The sequence below is a fragment of the Tiliqua scincoides genome, chromosome 7 (genome assembly GCF_035046505.1).
Source record: "Tiliqua scincoides isolate rTilSci1 chromosome 7, rTilSci1.hap2, whole genome shotgun sequence".
NCBI lineage: Eukaryota > Metazoa > Chordata > Lepidosauria > Squamata > Scincidae > Tiliqua > Tiliqua scincoides.
The window spans coordinates 50,177,973-50,194,660 of NC_089827.1; the positions used below are offsets into that span (position 1 = coordinate 50,177,973).

Here is a 16,688-nt window from a genome sequence, read left to right on the forward strand (position 1 = left end):
AATTGACTTACTTCCAGGAAAGTGTGTATAGGACTGTAGCCTGAGAGCCCAATCCTAAGCATATTTACTCGATGATGTAAGTCCCTTTACAGTCAATAGGGCTTACCCCCAGGAAAGTGTGGCCAGGATTGCAGTCCTGAGCCCAGCACTTCCTAGTCTGCAAGCCTGTTCATCTCTACTCAGAAGTGAGTCCCATTGAGAGTAATGGGAGCTACTTCCAGGTAAGCTGGCATGGAATTGTACCACCCTCGGCGGGTCTACTCAGAAGTAACAATGGGACTTACTCCCAGGTAAGCTGGCATGGAATTGCACCACCCTCTGCGGGGCTACTCAGAAGTAAGTCCTATTGAGTGCAATGGGACTTACTCCCAGGTAAGCTGGTACGGAACCGAAGCCTGGCTCCTTTCCAGCACCCCCTCTGCGGGTCTACTCAGAAGCAAGCCCCACTGAGTGCAACGGGACCTACTCCCAGGCAAGGGCACGCAGAGAGGGACCGCAGCCCCACCGCCAACCAGCCCCCAACGGCCGCCCAGTCGCCTCAGCCGCGAGCTTTCCTGAGTGGGCCGCCGCTGCGCGGCGCCCTTTGGCCGCTTTCCGTCACGTGTCCTTCTGGTGTTGGCGGCTGCCGGACTGACCAGGCCGCGGGGCGCTGTGCGAGGGAGGGAGCTGCAGAAGGTGCGGGGGGAGGGCTGGACTGGGGGAGGCTCGGCGTCGGGGGCTGGGCGGGCGGTGGGCGGGCAGACAAAGGCAGGCCGCGCGCGGTGGGCCTGGGCAGGGCGAGGCGGCGGCGCTCCACCATGGAAGCCGAGGAGCCGGGCAGCAGGTACAGAAGCCGGGCGCGAGGGGAGAGCAGGCAGGCAGGCAAGGGCCTCCCCCTCCTCAGCCAGCCCACGCCGCTTGGCTGAAGGCCCCGGCTGGGCAAGGGGCGGGTGGCTGACACCGCTCTGGAAGCCCCACGGAGGCCGCGGTGCCCCTTCCCTGCGGGGGGCCTCGCTGAAGGGCGCACCAGGGGGCCTGGGTGGTGCTGGGGGCTCCGCGCCTGTGTCGAGGAGAGCCCCAGCTGCTGGAAGGCTGGTCCGTTCGTGGCATACCTTGCACTGCCGGCCCTGCTGTGCCACTTCTCATGGTCTACCCACTGGAAGTCACTGGGAAGGACGTCATCACCAGTTACTTCTGGGTGGGAGGCCAGAGCCACGTGATCAACACCAGTAAGAGGCTCTGGGTGGACTGGAGGGCTCTTTGAAGCCTCCCACTGCTGTTTGTTGTCGCATTCCTGGGCTCACTGGGGGTCCTGTGGGTACCACCAGGCGCCACCTCAGCTACCACCAGTGAGACCCTTGGAATGTTTTGGAGCCTCCCACTGCTGTTGTGTCATGTTCCTGGTCTCACTACTGGGCAGTGGAGGTCCAGTGAGTACCATCTCCTGTGCCACCGGTGGTACCTGTACCACTGGTTAAGAAACACTGTTCTAGGCAGTACAGTTGGAACCTCAGTATCCGCTGGTTTGACTCATATCACCTCTAAATGCCTTTTAACAAGAAAAAAAATCCATTTTCCTACCTCCATGCTGTTAAATAATTATAATTTCATTTCATTATTCATTATTCACTTCATTATTAGCCGCCATGGGTCCCCTTTTGAGCCGCCCTGGGTCCCTTTTTGGGAGAAGGGCGGGATAAAAATAAAGTTTTATTATTTTATTTTATTATTATTATTCATCCCATCCCAAATGTAGTATAGCACCTATACCAGCCATTTTTACCCACTGTGCACAGTGAATGGTCTGCAGGTGTGCTGCAGGAGTTTGAGGGACAGTCATTTATTAAGTCATTGGGGGATGTGAGCCCCCCCACCAACAGCATGGTGTGCCTTGACAATGTTAGTACCTTGTCAGTGTGCCATGAATCAGAAAAAGTTGAAAATCACTGAAATGTATTCCAGGGTGTCAATAGGGTCACAAGCTGGTCTGGGACACAAACTCCTAGCTGCAATTAACAGAAACACTTTGGCATACTTTTTTTGCCAACTAACTTGAACTATGTTAATGTTATAGGCAAAAAAACATGCCAGCAAACACACTGAAAAGCAACATTTAATGAACATGAATGATAACCGTGAAATGTTGCCTTTCAGTGTGGTTGTGCCAGGCTAGACAGATGTTTTCTCTACTTCAGGCTTTTAATGTGCTTAACTGGGTTGATGTGATGAACAGGCATAAATAGTGTTAAGACTTGATCAAGCTCTCTACTCCTGGTTATTTAATGAATAAATTAAAATTAATTTAGTAAATTAAATGAGTAATAAATTAGAACCAATCTCCTTGTATTTTGTCTCTGAAATCACTAATATGAATAAAAACTGCTAAAAATCAAATTGGGAATCAACCTTATTACATTGCAACAAAAAAAATCTGTTGGTGGATAATTGGTGTGATGTCATCTTAAGTGTATTTGTCCTGTGGCTTTATGAAAGCAGGGATATGTGAAGGTAGGCATGTAGTGGATCCAAGATAACATTGCCAAATACCATCCAGAGAAATTCTCCCAATTAGTCTTGAAAATTCCTATTGCATACCACGTAAGTTTGTGTGTCCTGAATATACAGTTGCAAATAGTAACAACTTTTTACCTTTCTTTCCCCTCCCCCTTTGAAAGATATTACACTCCTCTTCAGCCAGCATTTTATCCTTTTTCATTTCATCAAATGATGACTGCAACTCCAAATATGGAAGAGATGAATGAACAGGAAGCTCCTCAGGGTGCTTTGGATCCAAATTTTGTTCAGGAACCTGTTCAAGGTACTTTTAAACAAACTAATCTTTTCAGTTGTCCCTTGAAACATTTAAGTACAAAATAACTTCATTTCTTTTCAAAAAGAAATCCTGATAATTCCCTATTTAACTGGGACACAGCAATTGTTTTGGAATGACTTACTGGGCTAACACATGTTGGCCAACTCTGAAAATCAGTAAGGATTTTATTATTGAAGTTGAATTTCATCATTTGTTCCCAGCAACATGTATAAGAGAGCTGTGAATTGGTTCTCCTCTGGCTTGACTCTCATCTATGCCATGAACTCACTAGGGACCCAGTCCTGTCCAACTTTCCAGCACCAGTGCATCCACAGTGCAGCCCTATGGTAAGAGAACAAACATTCCCTTACCTTGAGGAGGACTTTGTGACTGCCCTCCCACAACATGATGCAGCATATACCTCATTGGAACAGCTAAATCAGAATTTAAAAGTTGGATAGGGTTGGGCCCTAAGTGACATTAGGCAAACTGTTGCTTCTCAAGCTCACTTCCCCAGCTTGAGTGTGGGGGTAATATCTGTCTAATGGCTTTATTGCAAAGAATATATGAAGCGCATTTGAAGCGTTATATTAATGCCAACTATTAATATACAAGTAAACCATTCTCTGGCTGATGTTTCTTATAGTTCTCTTATGTAACTTCTTGTTTAAATAAAGTATTAAAAAAGCAACTGAAACTATGGGGTGATTTCACTTAGGAGTTGGTGGTATTGGTAGTTTTAATAATCAGGGCATGTATTGTTTATGAATAGTACTTTAAATCTTGTCTGTTACAAGGGAGGCATAAGCTTTTTCAGAAATACTGGAGTGCCCTTGTATCTGCAGATCATGTATCCACAGAATCACTTCGCAGATTGGGTCTGCCCCCTCCAGAGGTGAGGGGAACTCTCCCCACCTCCTAAAGGTGCTCTGAGCCCAACAGTTAAAAAAAATACTACTTCCAGTTTCTCTGTGAAACCAGAAGTGATGTTTTTAATGCTTTTTAAAGCATTGGGAAGCCTGGATAAGCCTCCTTCCAGGGCTCCCCCAGGCCTCCCAATGCCTTATAAAGGTATTGAAAACATCACTTCCAGTTTCATGGAGAAAATGGAAGTAGCATTTTTTAAACTGTCAGGCTCAGTCTGAGCCCAGTAGAGGCTATGGACAGACATCTGTGGCCTCTGCTGGACTTGGAGCACCCTCCAGAGGTGAGGGGTACAGAGCTTCCCTTGGCTGCAGAGCAGCCATTTTCAACCACTGTGCTGTGGCACACTGATGTGCTGCGACTAGTCTGCAGGTGTGCCACAGAAGTTTGGGGAACAGTCATTTTAGTAGCGCCAATGGGTATGTGAGCCCCCCACCAGCAGTATGGTGTGCCTTGTCAACTGTCAAAAAACTGATGGTGTGCCTTGACAATTTTATTGCCTTGTCAGTGTGCCGCGAGATGAAAAAGGTTGGAAATGGCTGCTCCAGGGGGTGGGGGGAAGGCGTTCACCCATATCCTCAGTTTCACTTACCTGAGGGAGTGTGGGGAACGGAACACCCGCAAATATAGGGGCATGCCTGTATTATATAATACTACTTGCTGTGCTGGCTTTAAATGATAAACTGGATTTTAACTGTTCATTTTGTAATTTTATGTTGTATTTTATGTAAAGTTTTGTAGGCTGCCTTGAGCTTTGAGAAAGGCAGAGTATAATTGTTTTAAACAAATAAATGACTTGATTCCCTTAACTAAAAAAAGTCATAAACCCAGGCAAATATGCACCACAGATGAAGTTATGGCTTACTTGAAAATACTGTAAAATTGTATATACAGGCATCCCCCTGTATCCGTGGGGATTCTGTTCCAGGCCCTCCCTCCGCAGATACAGAAACCGTGGATATGGGGGAACCCTATAGAAATATCAGTCCCCATTTTCACCCTCTATACCCAGTACCTTTGTTTTCCATGAGAAGTGTTGGAAGCATGTGTGTTCACTGAAAAATGTGATGTGTAAGCAGCCAGCTTGCACGCTAAAGGAGGAGTGTAGCAGAACATTAACAGGAAGCAGAAAGTCTCCCTCCAGTGTGTAGGTCTCCCTAAGTCTCAGAAGACTTTTCGGAGCCTTCTGAAGAGCACTTCTGGTTTTTCCAGCAGGGCCTCTCCACTGATTTAATAAACTTCAAAATTCTGTATCTGCAATGGGCCCTGGAACAGATCCCCTGCGGATACCTAGTGTCCACTGTATACTTTCTCACTGACCCCTGTGTTTAGCAATCAAAGGTTGTGTTTTTCTGCTTAACATTCTTTCAAAGACCAAAACCTCAACTACACTTGACCACTCTACAGCATAGCTAAAAACAATCCTTTCCCATGTTTAGGTATTACTTTTAATCACTGAATAATCTACACCTGTCTTTCTGTAGAAAGACTCCAACTTATTCCTCTTTCCCCCCCATGAACAAGAGGTGTGTTTTCCAGAGAAAACATTCTAGTTTTCAGATCATAGGTGTTGCCAGCTATGTGGTGACTGAATCATATATCATAGTGTGTTCAATTGGATTTGAATTAAGATCAATCCATCTTTTTCTTTTTGCTGACCTAAGGCTAGAGCAAGTTGAATCTGCTTTGTGAAAATGGTGTCTGGAATTTTAGTTCCTTTACCTGATTTTTCTATTATATACTTTCTCCTGAAATAGGCATAGGAACTGGGGAATGGTTTGATTCCCAGATATTCATTTACAAGTCTAAGAAAAAGTTACTTGCAATTCATAGGTATATATTGAATGCAAGAGTGATGCGATTTGATTGCCCTTCACAAGACTAGCAACAGGATTACAAGATTTGGAGTTAGAAAGTGATCTCTTTACCTTAATTGAGAATGTACTTAGGGTGACAATATTTAACTGTTTGAAAGTGTACATCTGAATTAACCAACATATCAATGTTGGCAACATACTTTTCTGAAACAGCATTCGAAAAAGAGAAAGTCTTTTCCTTGTCTTTCAGCAACTGGGAAGGGAAGGAAGAGAAAAGCTAAAACTACTGAACCCAAAAAACCTGCTGCTAAAGCTACCAAAGCTGCCAAATCCAAAGGCAAGCAAGAGAAAATCACAGATACTTTCAAAGTCAAAAGGAAAGTAGACCGTTTCAATGGCGTATCTGAAGCTGAACTGTTGACGAAAACTTTGCCTGATATACTGACCTTCAATCTGGACATTGTAATTGTAAGTCAAATGTAAGAAGCTCTTTTTGAAAATTCATTTTTTTTACATTTTATGTCTGTTCTGCCAAGCTCCCTGTTCTGAGCTTTGCCTAGAGATCCTATGCCCACTTTAAGGCTAACTAGTTCCCCCAGCTTGACTACAGCTAAATCTGCCTGTACCAGCAAGAAGGAAACCAGTAGGTGGCTTGCTTGTAAGTCTGCAGGGTCCCAGCTCTCCAAGCAGCAGTCCTTCCAGGTAAGCAGCAGCACCTCAGCTTTCCAGCACTTAGCAATCTGTTTAAGTAGTCCATTAATTAGTCCATGAGCCAGATAATCAGTCCAAAAGTCTAGTGCATCAGTAGCTGGTTCATTAGCAGTCATGGGTCAGTCAGTGAGTCAATAGCCAGAAGGTCAGTTAGCCAGAAGGTTAGTCCAAAACACAGAGCTGTAAGTCAGTCCATGAATCAGCAGTCCAGTATGTCAGTTAGCTAGAAGTTCAGTCCATTTAGTCCACAAGCCAGTTTGCTTTCCCTTTCTTTCTTTCTTTCTTTCTTTCTTTCTTTCTTTCTTTCTCTCCCCACTACAACCCACAGACTTTCTCTACATCAGGTGTTCCTTATATCCTGTAATGGCCTGACTGCTTCTAGTGGCTGCAGCTGTGCAGCACACCCTCTGCTCAAAGCCCAGTCATTAACCCTTAAAGGGGCCACTGCTGACATCACATGCTATCTCCTCGCCTGATCTTCTGCAATTCCAAAACAATGTCTTGTATTTTCAGACTTTAATAAAAAGTAAGAGGCAGAGAGAGAAAACACACAAATGAACACTTAGAGAATTCAAATATGAGTATTACACTCATATAAACTCATATATGTGAAGGCAATTGGCAGCTCAGTTCTGGGCATGTCTACTCAGAAGTAAGTCCCATTAGAGTCAATGGGGCTTACTCCCAGGAAAGTGTGGATAGGATTGGGCTGTTAAACACATTTTAGAGAGGTATTCATGTTAATCAGACAGCAAAAGCTGTCTGAACTATTCATATATATATTGGCTCTGCATAGAGATGTTGCAGATTTTATTGTGCCTCCTTGCACTTTGTGACCTTTGGGTTTTGCTGTTTCTAAAAAGGGGGGAAATTCTGTATCCCAAATGTGGGCCCAATCCTATCTAATTTTCTGGTGCTGGTGCCACCATGCCAATGATGTGTGCCCTGCAACTTGTGGTATGGGGGTAGTCACAGAGGCCTCCTCAAGGTAAGGGAACATTTGTTCCCTTATCTTGAGGCTGCATTGCAGTTGCACCGGTGCTGGAAAGTTAGATAGGATTGGGCCCTGCACCTCTTACGTGACGGTGCCATTCTAGAATCAAGGCGTAAAGCCAAAACTGTGTACTCAAAATTAATCCCTTGCATCCACAAAATATGAATAGTGGACCCTAACTTTACAATGGGTTCACTTTACAATCAAATAACTTTACAATAGAGTCTGTAGTAAAATAAGGTACACTATACAATAAGTATTCACTTCATAATGGACACATGATTGCTGTCAAAAGGCTCTTGTGAGTGATAAGCCAATCAGTGATGTGAATGCAAGTGACTGGTGGCATCTCAGCCAATAGCAGCATTTTTAACACCATGGCTGTGTATACTGAGGGAAAGATAAAGCACTTCAGTTTATAATTACAGCATTATGTAAATTGATAACCATAGCCCTTAAAGAGCACACCTTTTAAATTACCTTTTAGAAGGGAAAATAGCTTAGTTCCATGGCAGAAACGTCAACTTCTAAAGCATTGGAACAAATGACTAAAAAACAGTTTGTTAATTGGGATCACATTACAATGTTTTCATAATATAATGGTATCTCAGGATCAGATTATCATTGTAAAGGGAAGATCCACTGTATTATCTCTTTAAAAACTACAAGAGGCTCATGGAAACTGAGACTGATTTAAGGAGCAGCAGCTTCATTCTCTGATCTCGAGCTTACTGTGGGGCATGTATTTAGTAAAGGGAAAGGTGGGCATAATCACTTGCATTATACTCTCTGTAGGCAACCTTCAGTCTCGAAAGACTATGGTATCATGCTCTGAATGGTGGTTCTGGAACAGCGTCTAGTGTGGCTGAAAAGGCCAATTCGGGAGTGACAATCCCTTCCACTCTAGGAGCAAGTGCAGTCTGTTCCTGGTCTGTCTCCCTGGCTATGGGCCTTCCTTCTTTGCCTCTGCCTCAGACTGTTGGCCAAGTGTCTCTTCAAACTGGGAAAGGCCATGCTGCACAGCCTGCCTCCAAGCGGGCCGCTCAGATAGCACCTTTATTGGCATATAATATAAACAGGAGACCAGCTACAACAGTCACTAATAAAATACTTAGGCGTAAAAGAAAAATAGGAATAATACAGGAAAAAGGGAAAAGAAAAAAGAGTTCAAAGAGGGGGAGATATTTTAATACTATGGGATAAAAAACTGGCAACTGCTAAAGTAATATTTGCCTGATTATCACTTAGTAAAACAAAAATAGGATCGATAAATGGGCTGACTTGCATTATTTAAATCGTTTTTCTTTGTGTTTGCCAAGCATAATTGAATTTGTGCAAGTGAAGTGTGTATAAGATGCAGGCCAACTGAGGATAAAACAATGCACCTCATAAAGTGGGCTCTTGTCTATGAAAGCTTATGCTGCAATAAACTGGCAATCTTCAGGGTGCCCCAAGCCTCCTTGTTTAATTTGGGTGATGACATCTCAAGCCAAAAATGGAATGTGTTTACTTGATGTAGCAAAGTATAAAGTAAAATCTTAATTTCACTGAAGCAGACCAGATTTCTAGCTGATTCTTAATAAGTTAGAATTGCCATTCCTTGAATATAACAAAAGCTCAGATGATGGCTGCTAAATCATTCAGATTGGGTATTCTTTCAGATCCATTTGGGGAGCTGCAAGTGTCCCTGCCTTCTGAGCTTTGATTATATTCTAGAATTAAGATGTTTTTCCTGGTTTTGCTTTTTTTTTCTAACTATTTAAAAGTAATTCACAAACTTCATCATTGTAAGCCACTATTCACATGATTATTAGTGGACAAGTGTCAGGGAAGAAACTGTACAATCATCTTAAAGTGGTAAATGGAAATTTACAGATCGCCATGTTTGCTTTTTATTTGGTATGTTATATACTTTGAAAACTCGAAATAATAGCTGAGACTTAATTGATGTGATGTCTTTTAGATTGGTATAAATCCAGGTTTAATGGCAGCCTACAAAGGTCATCATTACCCAGGACCCGGAAACCACTTTTGTAAGTACCTAAAACATTGTTCTAACCTGAAATGTTTGAAACTTAAGGTTTTGGTTTTCACTTAGAATTTTTTGACTAGGCCTTTAAATAAGTTCGTGAAACAGTCAGGTTTGGTTTGTGTTGGAAACTTAGTGAATGAATTCAGAGGTGAAATTGCAAACCAGTGAGTGTTGCAAACTCAACATAAAAACATTGATGAGGGATGGCGTCAGTACAAGATGTCCAGAGCAGTTGCAGGAAGGAGCTTCAGTACAGAAATTCAGCATGGAACACCATGTGGTGACTGATCACAGGATAAGGAGTACATTATGCTGCAACCTTGTACATACAGTGGCAGCAAATTCTGTGACAAATTGCCAAGGGAAGGAGGAAGGAAAACCCAGGGAGAGAGAAACCCCAGCTGAGACCCACTCAAAACTCAATGGCTAATATTGGTTGGGCAACAAAAGGAAATTGATTATACTATAAACTAGACTGCCTCCAGCATTCTTAAACACTGGGCTAATACAACCCTTTTTGCATACTATTTCCCCCCTCATGTGTTAGATGCAAATGTTTTGTTAAAAGAAAAATTATGGAATTGCCATATGTGCATTTTCAAAAAATGTTTAAAAAAATGTATTTTCTGATTTCATAGGGAAGTGTCTGTTTATGTCTGGGCTAAGTGAAGAACAACTGAACCATATGGACGACCATACTTTGCCACATAAATATGGTATTGGGTTTACAAACATGGTGGAAAGGACAACACCAGGTAGCAAGGACCTTTCCAGGTAGGGTAGAGTTCAAACATCATACAGTAAATTGCTGGTCACTGGGGTCCTTTTTTTTATTTGTGGCTTTCTTTCCTTTTAGCAAAGAGTTTCGAGAAGGAGGACGAATTCTGGTGCAGAAATTGCAGAAGTATCAACCTAAAATAGCAGTTTTTAATGGAAAATGTGAGGTCTTAATTTATGAGATTTCTACATTTTGACTGCACTGATCATGTGTTCTGACTGATAGTTAATTTATCTTTGATTTCGTTGTAGGTATTTATGACATTTTTAGTAAAGAGGTTTTTGGAGTAAAGGTTAAAAAACTGGAATTTGGACTGCAGCCCCACAAGGTCCCAGACACAGAAACAGTAAGTTTGAGTCTTCATTAGGAATAAAAACATCTTTTAATCATATTTCTGTACCAGATTTAAGCTTGTAGTTGGATGAAATGAAGTGAGAGGATTGGATTTAATTTGCTGGTGCAGATCCAAGCAGCCTGATATAATGCCGGGCTGCTGAGGAGAGAGGTTAGGATCCAGTCTAAGTGCAGAAGGCCATCCTACCCCCTCCCAGGTCTGCCCTATCCACCGCCTGCCCTCCCCAACCCCCTGCTCTGGCTTTCCAAGGACGGTGCTTAGCAGGTCTGGAGCTGGATATGGCCTCTGGGAGCCAGTGCACATCCGCGTGCTGGCTCAGCCAGCTCTCGAGTTGTTGTGGGCATGCCTTACAGAACATTTGCCACATACTTGGGCTAGCATAAGGGACTTACGCCAGCCCATTGTCTCCTCTGGATTGCACCTTTAGTTATTGTTTAAAAACATTGGTAGCACAGTTGTCAATCTGATCACTTCTAATTTTCCTTCTCTCTCTCTTTTTTAAAGCTTTGCTATGTTATGCCATCATCTAGTGCAAGGTGTGCTCAGTTTCCTCGTGCACAAGATAAAGTTCATTATTATATCAAACTCAAAGAACTGAGGGATCAACTGAAGGGCATTACATCAAATACAGAAGTTCAAGAAGTTCACTACACGTTTGACTTGCAGCTTGCAAAAGGTACAGCATATCAAATCCAGTTAACTACAACTTAGCTCAAAATGTCTAATCCAAATAACCAAAACAGACAAGAGCATGTGTTCAGTGCTGTGACATAGAGTGCTACAGTTGCGCTGCATGTCTTAGACATAGGGCGTAGTCCTAATCCCTTATGTCAGTGCTTTCCAGCACTGGCATAGTGATGCCAGTGGGACATGTGCTGCATCCTGCAGTTGGGTGTCACTCACAGAGGCCTCCTCAAAGTAAGGGAATGTTTGTTCCCTTACCTCAGAGCTGCATTGCCCTTATGCAATGTCATTGCCTTTCCAGCACTGACATAAGAGGTTAGGATTGCGCCCTGAGTGACTATAAAACTACAGATCATAACTTGCTCATGCTATTCATGTAACTCTAATCGGGAGAAAAAGTGACAAATGTGAATATAATTTGTGTCAATTAACTATTTCAGTTATCTCTTGAGATAGGATTACATTGTGTTCCTATTGTGAACTAGTCTAAGGCTGCAGTCCTAACCACACTTTCCTGAGAGTAAGCCCCATTGAACAAAATAGGACTTACTTCTGAGTAGACCCGGTTAGGATTGTGCCCCAAGGCTGCAGTCCTATGCACACTTTCCTGGGAGTAAGCCCCATTGAACACAGTGGGACATCTGAGTAAACATGCATAGGATTGGGCTGTCAGTCTAGTCCGGTACACACTTGCATGACAGTAAATCCCATTGAACTCAATGAGACTTTTGCGGCTATAAATTCCAGATAAATCTGATGTGGGTTTGTTTTTTCCAGAGGATGCTAAGAATATGGCTGTCAAAGAAGAAAAATATGATCCAGGTTATGAAGCAGCTTATGGTGGAGTTTACGATGAGAAAGCAGCCAATGAAAGTGAGCAGTGTAATTTTTCTTCAAATGGAACAGGTATGATGGCTTCCTTGGTTTTTCTTTTACTTCATGTTTCTTTAACATAGAAGATATTGGGGCTTTCGTGTTCTCTCCCCCTTTCTACAGCCCCCAGAACCCCTGAATATACTTTGGGATATAATGCACAGGGACTGCAAGTGTAAGAGAAAGTTGGAAGAAGTGCCCCTGTATGCAAAACGGCCTTTTCATTCATACAAGACATCTCTGTATCCAGCCATGTTCTAGCACCATACCTCTGGAACATGCTTTCAGAGGATCTTTGATCAGCCTCTCATGTGGAACAGTTCCAAAGAGGATTTAAAACATTTCAGTGTCACCTAGTTTTTGAGGGGGGGGGAGGAGGGTATGGGCTTGTTGCATGTTATTTATGTACATTGCATTTTATAGTTGAAATGTGTATTGATGTTGTTGTTAGCCTTCTTGGATGCCCCTGGGGAGAAAGGCAGGAAATAATTTTCACCACCAAAACTGAATCTGATGTAAGAGAGCAGTGGAGCCGAGTGTCCTTGGTGTACTGTTGCCACTTGGCTCAAAACAACCTCTCTCAAGTAGATGTTTAAAAGCATGAGAGACAAGTCGGAACTTCACAGACTGTATTGGCACAAATACCTTGGGGCTAACACATTCTAAACATGATTATATATTTGCAATTAGTCAACCTCTGTCATAATAATTTTAGTAAAATTTACATGTTTATAAAATTAAAAGTGCCAAATGCTTGTCAGTCGGTTCCACTATGTTTATACTCCTTGGTCATGATGCTGGAAGCAAATTTTTCTTCTTCTAGAGATAAGAAAATGTATGAAGGTGGCATTTCACCCAGTTCCACTATAAGTAAAATGATTAGTCTTGCTTTTCTATTTTTTGATAGATAAAAGAACGTTTTAGAGAGGAGTTTTCCTGGTGGGACTACGCTTCCCAGTTAAACCTGTTAAGCAGAGAGAGAAGTTCAAAATGTATGAAGTGGTTTCTCTGGAGTAAAATGTTTTCATGGATGTTCCAGCTTTTGGAGAGGGGAAGACAGATGCTTTTGTCTATTGGCCATAATGCCAGCTCAATAATTAACATGTTTGGTTGGTTTAATGCAGCGGCTAATGCAGAGTATAGCAGCGGATCTTCCTTTGGAAATATCCCCAATGGACAGTGGATGACACAGTCCTTCACAGACCAGATTCCAGAGTTCAACAACTGTAGGCCACAAGAGGAAGAAGGAAACAATGCTTGATGTCTGTCTCTTTCAGGAATGCCTAAGCGCTGCAGTTGGTGTTTATCTGTTTTTAACTGCCATTGCCAAGAAAGGTACCTCAGTTCCCCAACTGAAGCGTTTTACCTCTTAGTTTTCTTATGATACTTCAGACCATTTGTGTTGTAGATTTAGATCTAGGAATTAGGTTGTTTTAAGGTTTTTTAAAGAACACTTTCCTTTTTTCATATGAGACTTTTGTATTTAAATTGTTGCATAGGTGCAGTTTTAATGAACTGACTCTTCACTTCTGAAGATCTTTCTTGTTTTAAATCTGAATTTTTCAATGTAGTAGTCTGTGAAAGTATATTTTTAGCATCCCTTCACGGGTTGGGATATTTCATATGTGTGTTAGTACGTCTGGAGAGGGACAGTGTCTTTTAGATCTCACATTGGTACTGGACAATGCCATCGTAAGGTGTTGAATGTCCAGCAAAGCTGTTACACAAGTATAGACTTACCCGTAGTGTGCAAGAGTTCTGCTTTATAGCAGAGAATGACTCCAGTAGGTATTTTGCTCTTTTACTTTCTAAGAAAGGAGCTCCTTATTGATTACTCAGTCCTAAGTCATACATTTGTGGCTATACCTCCTGTGATCCCTTGCATTTGGATATATGAACTAACTCTGCTGAGAAACACTAGTGTTGAGCATTATGCTGTCCACGCTCACTGTTTGCCCGAAAGTTTTGAGATGGGAAGAACAAACCCCTTAATCCAACCGTATTCATGGCCACGTGCAGTTTACAGCCACAGTCTACTGCCTATGTTACATAAGCAGTCTGTCTCATTCCTCCAAGTCAGGGGTGCCCAAACCCTGGCCCTGGAGCTACATGCGGCCCTCGAGGCCTCTCAGTGCAGCCCTCAGGGAGCCCCCAGTCTCCAATGAGCCTCTCCAAGGGCCCTCAGGAGATTTGTTGGAGCCCACAATGGCCCAACGCAACTGCTCTCAGCATGAGGGCAACTGTTTGACCTCTCACATGAGCTGTGGGATGAGGGCTCCCTCCACTGCTTGCTGCTTCACATCTGTGATGCAGCAGCGGTAGCAAAGGAAAGGCTGGCCTTGCTTTGTGCAAGGCCTTTTATAGGCCTTGAACTATTGCAGGACCTTCATTCATTCATATAAGTTCATCTTTAATATATTCATTTATGTATACTTATGTAAATGTATTCAAATTTTAAATGTAAATTAATTCTTTTTTTTCCCCGGCCCCCGACACAGTGTCAGAGAGATGATGTGGCCCTCCTGCCAAAAACTTCGGACACCCCTGCTCCAAGTGAATCAGTCAATTGGAGATTACATACTACATGTGATGATACTGCAGTACTAAGCAGCTATTCATATTTTGCCATTTACTAGGGGCAAATAACCCAGAGCCAGAGCAATGTTTCCTATGCAGATCACATGGATAATTTTGGCCAGCAGAGGATTGCAAAATGTTTTCACAGCCTTTTTGAAAGTGGAGGGGCTTCTTTTAACGAAGAAACCTTCTCTTCTCCCTTTTTTTGGTCCCAGCCCTGAAAATAATTTCTTGTGAGATAAATGGAAATTCCACTTGTGGTGTCATCTGTGCTGGTCGGAGTGCAGTATCAATTAATAAAACATGCATGTACAACACACAGACCCCACTGCTTACGAAAGAGGGGGCAAAGATATGTTGAGGAGAGAGATGTTGGGAGTGAGTTTCTGAGAGTGACACTATAATCTCACTCCTACTTTGTCTCAGGAAGGGGGGGACCCTGCAACAATCCTCATGTGTTCATTCACTTCAACCACCCTCTGAATGTTCAGCTGTTAAGTGAAAATGGCTTGTTGTGTAGCTTTTGGAGTGGAAGGACTTATAGTTTTAAGAAGATCTTTGACCAGAATTAAGAGCCCCCTTCAAGAGGAAGCAAAAGTTGTTTCTGTTTAAGCTTCTTAGACATACAGAACCCAAAGTGAAAAGAAATAGGGGCCAGAGAGGCCGACTCTTAACTGTTGGAGCTCAGTTCTAGAATTTAGTATGTTTCCTTTTTAGGAGATGCTACATTCCACATTTCACTGGCCAACATTTTTAAGGTGGCAGGAAATCCAAGGGTTAGGAAACTGTAACCATACTCTTTGAAATGGACATAGTTACCCACTTGCAAACATTTCCTAAATACTTTTGGTGCAATTCCCCCGCCCCACAGGTAGAGCACATGCATGGAGAGGCTTCTGGAAGGGCTCAAGAGAGTCCTGGCTTGCCTCTCAATATTCATAAAGATATTGGGTAACTGGCAAGTCTGTGTGCATTTGCAATCCAACCCTCCTTTCCTCTGCCTCACAAGTTGGGCATAAGAAGGAAGGGTTGGACAGGCCTAGTGGGGATATGCATTTCGAATTTCTGTTATCTCGGATGCTCTGCTCCTGTGTACAGGGAGAAGGAAATGGGCTGTGTTGATCCCTGCTAGAAAATGCTTCCTGCAATGTGACTATATCATGTCCATTGTCTAAATGGATAGTGGGAGTGGTTGTCTTGCCTGTGTCCAGTGCTTTGCTTCCTTGTTATCTTTGTTTGATGCTCTTATTGCTTTTACTTTAAAAGTCTTGATGATCTTATGATGAGGTGCTTTGGATACTTGAATTATGAACAAGAACTATGTCTCCAGTTTGTATATAGTGAGCTGACCTATTTAACTACATCATCATGAACAGCTGGATTTATTTTTTAAAAAGTTGTGTATTGGCATTTGCAGCACTGGGTTGAGTGGCACAATTTAAAGTAAATCCTTAGCCTGCAAGCAGCTTTGGAACCTTTTCAGAGTGTTTTCTGTCATGGCTCATTGAGAGAAGCATGTTTATTATGTCCCTCCAAAATCATGTAGGTTAATTCAGAAACTTGAAATTAAGATTGAGATATATATTCTGATTCTAATCATGTTGGTTAGTCTTTGTGGAAACTATTCATTGTACGGCCAACCATCTATAAAAACACTTCACTTTGTTATTTTATATGTATCACTGTTTACATGGACACTTTCTTGCAGTGCTTGAAGTGCCTTGCATCAGGGATCTGGAACAACTTTTAACCAACCGGTTATTACCGTGGCTGATGGATAGCTCAATAATAACTATTGTAAAAGGGGAACATCTTGTTGTGAAAGAGGGCTTCCATGAGACCACTTGGGAATAAATTCACAACTGTAGGTTAATGAATGTGAGTGTGTATATTCTCAAAAATGGTGCTTTGAAAATTGTATTTAACACTTCTGGTCTGCCAGTTCCTTGCAAGAAATTGGGAAATGTGTTGCAATATCTTCTGGTGCTTAATTGTGGCATTTTAAAAAGTCTTAATACTGAATTTGTATTGTTTGTGCTATTGAAAAGAAGCAGATATAAATTTGAAAATAAATAAAAGTACTGATGAGTAATTTTTTCTAGTTGAGTATTAACTACAGAAAGTAGACCAAGGCAAACCTTTTTTATTCAGA

General features: G+C 42.4%; 1 protein-coding gene across 5 annotated transcripts; it reads left to right on the forward strand.

Annotated features, from left to right (window-relative positions):
• Positions 1 to 601: 601 nt before the first annotated feature.
• Positions 602 to 16,628, forward strand: TDG (thymine DNA glycosylase). Of its 5 annotated transcripts, XR_010794732.1 has the most exons (11): positions 750 to 823; positions 2,655 to 2,797; positions 5,783 to 6,000; positions 9,201 to 9,270; positions 9,908 to 10,043; positions 10,126 to 10,208; positions 10,299 to 10,393; positions 10,907 to 11,078; positions 11,864 to 11,992; positions 13,084 to 13,294; positions 14,458 to 16,628. XR_010794732.1 is itself a non-coding variant. In XM_066633595.1 (10 exons), exons 2-10 carry the CDS (start codon positions 2,704 to 2,706, stop codon positions 13,218 to 13,220), a joined length of 1,134 nt encoding a protein of 377 aa, XP_066489692.1. In that variant the 5' UTR covers positions 602 to 675; positions 2,655 to 2,703; the 3' UTR covers positions 13,221 to 16,628. The 5 variants fall into 5 exon arrangements, 4 of the variants coding, with proteins under 4 accessions (XP_066489692.1, XP_066489691.1, XP_066489693.1 ...); XM_066633595.1 differs by lacking the exon at positions 750 to 823 and adding an exon at positions 602 to 675 and having other exon boundaries at positions 13,084 to 16,628; XM_066633594.1 differs by having other exon boundaries at positions 13,084 to 16,628.
• The last annotated feature ends 60 nt before the right edge of the window (positions 16,629 to 16,688 follow it).

Excerpts from the sequence above, each read along its gene's own strand:
- TDG (XM_066633594.1), top strand. The coding sequence starts at position 798 with ATGGAAGCCGAGGAGCCGGGCAGCAG. Across the intron at positions 9,271-9,907 it reads AGGACCCGGAAACCACTTTT|GGAAGTGTCTGTTTATGTCT; the intron begins GTAAGTACCTAA and ends CTGATTTCATAG. Across the intron at positions 11,079-11,863 it reads TGACTTGCAGCTTGCAAAAG|AGGATGCTAAGAATATGGCT; the intron begins GTACAGCATATC and ends TGTTTTTTCCAG.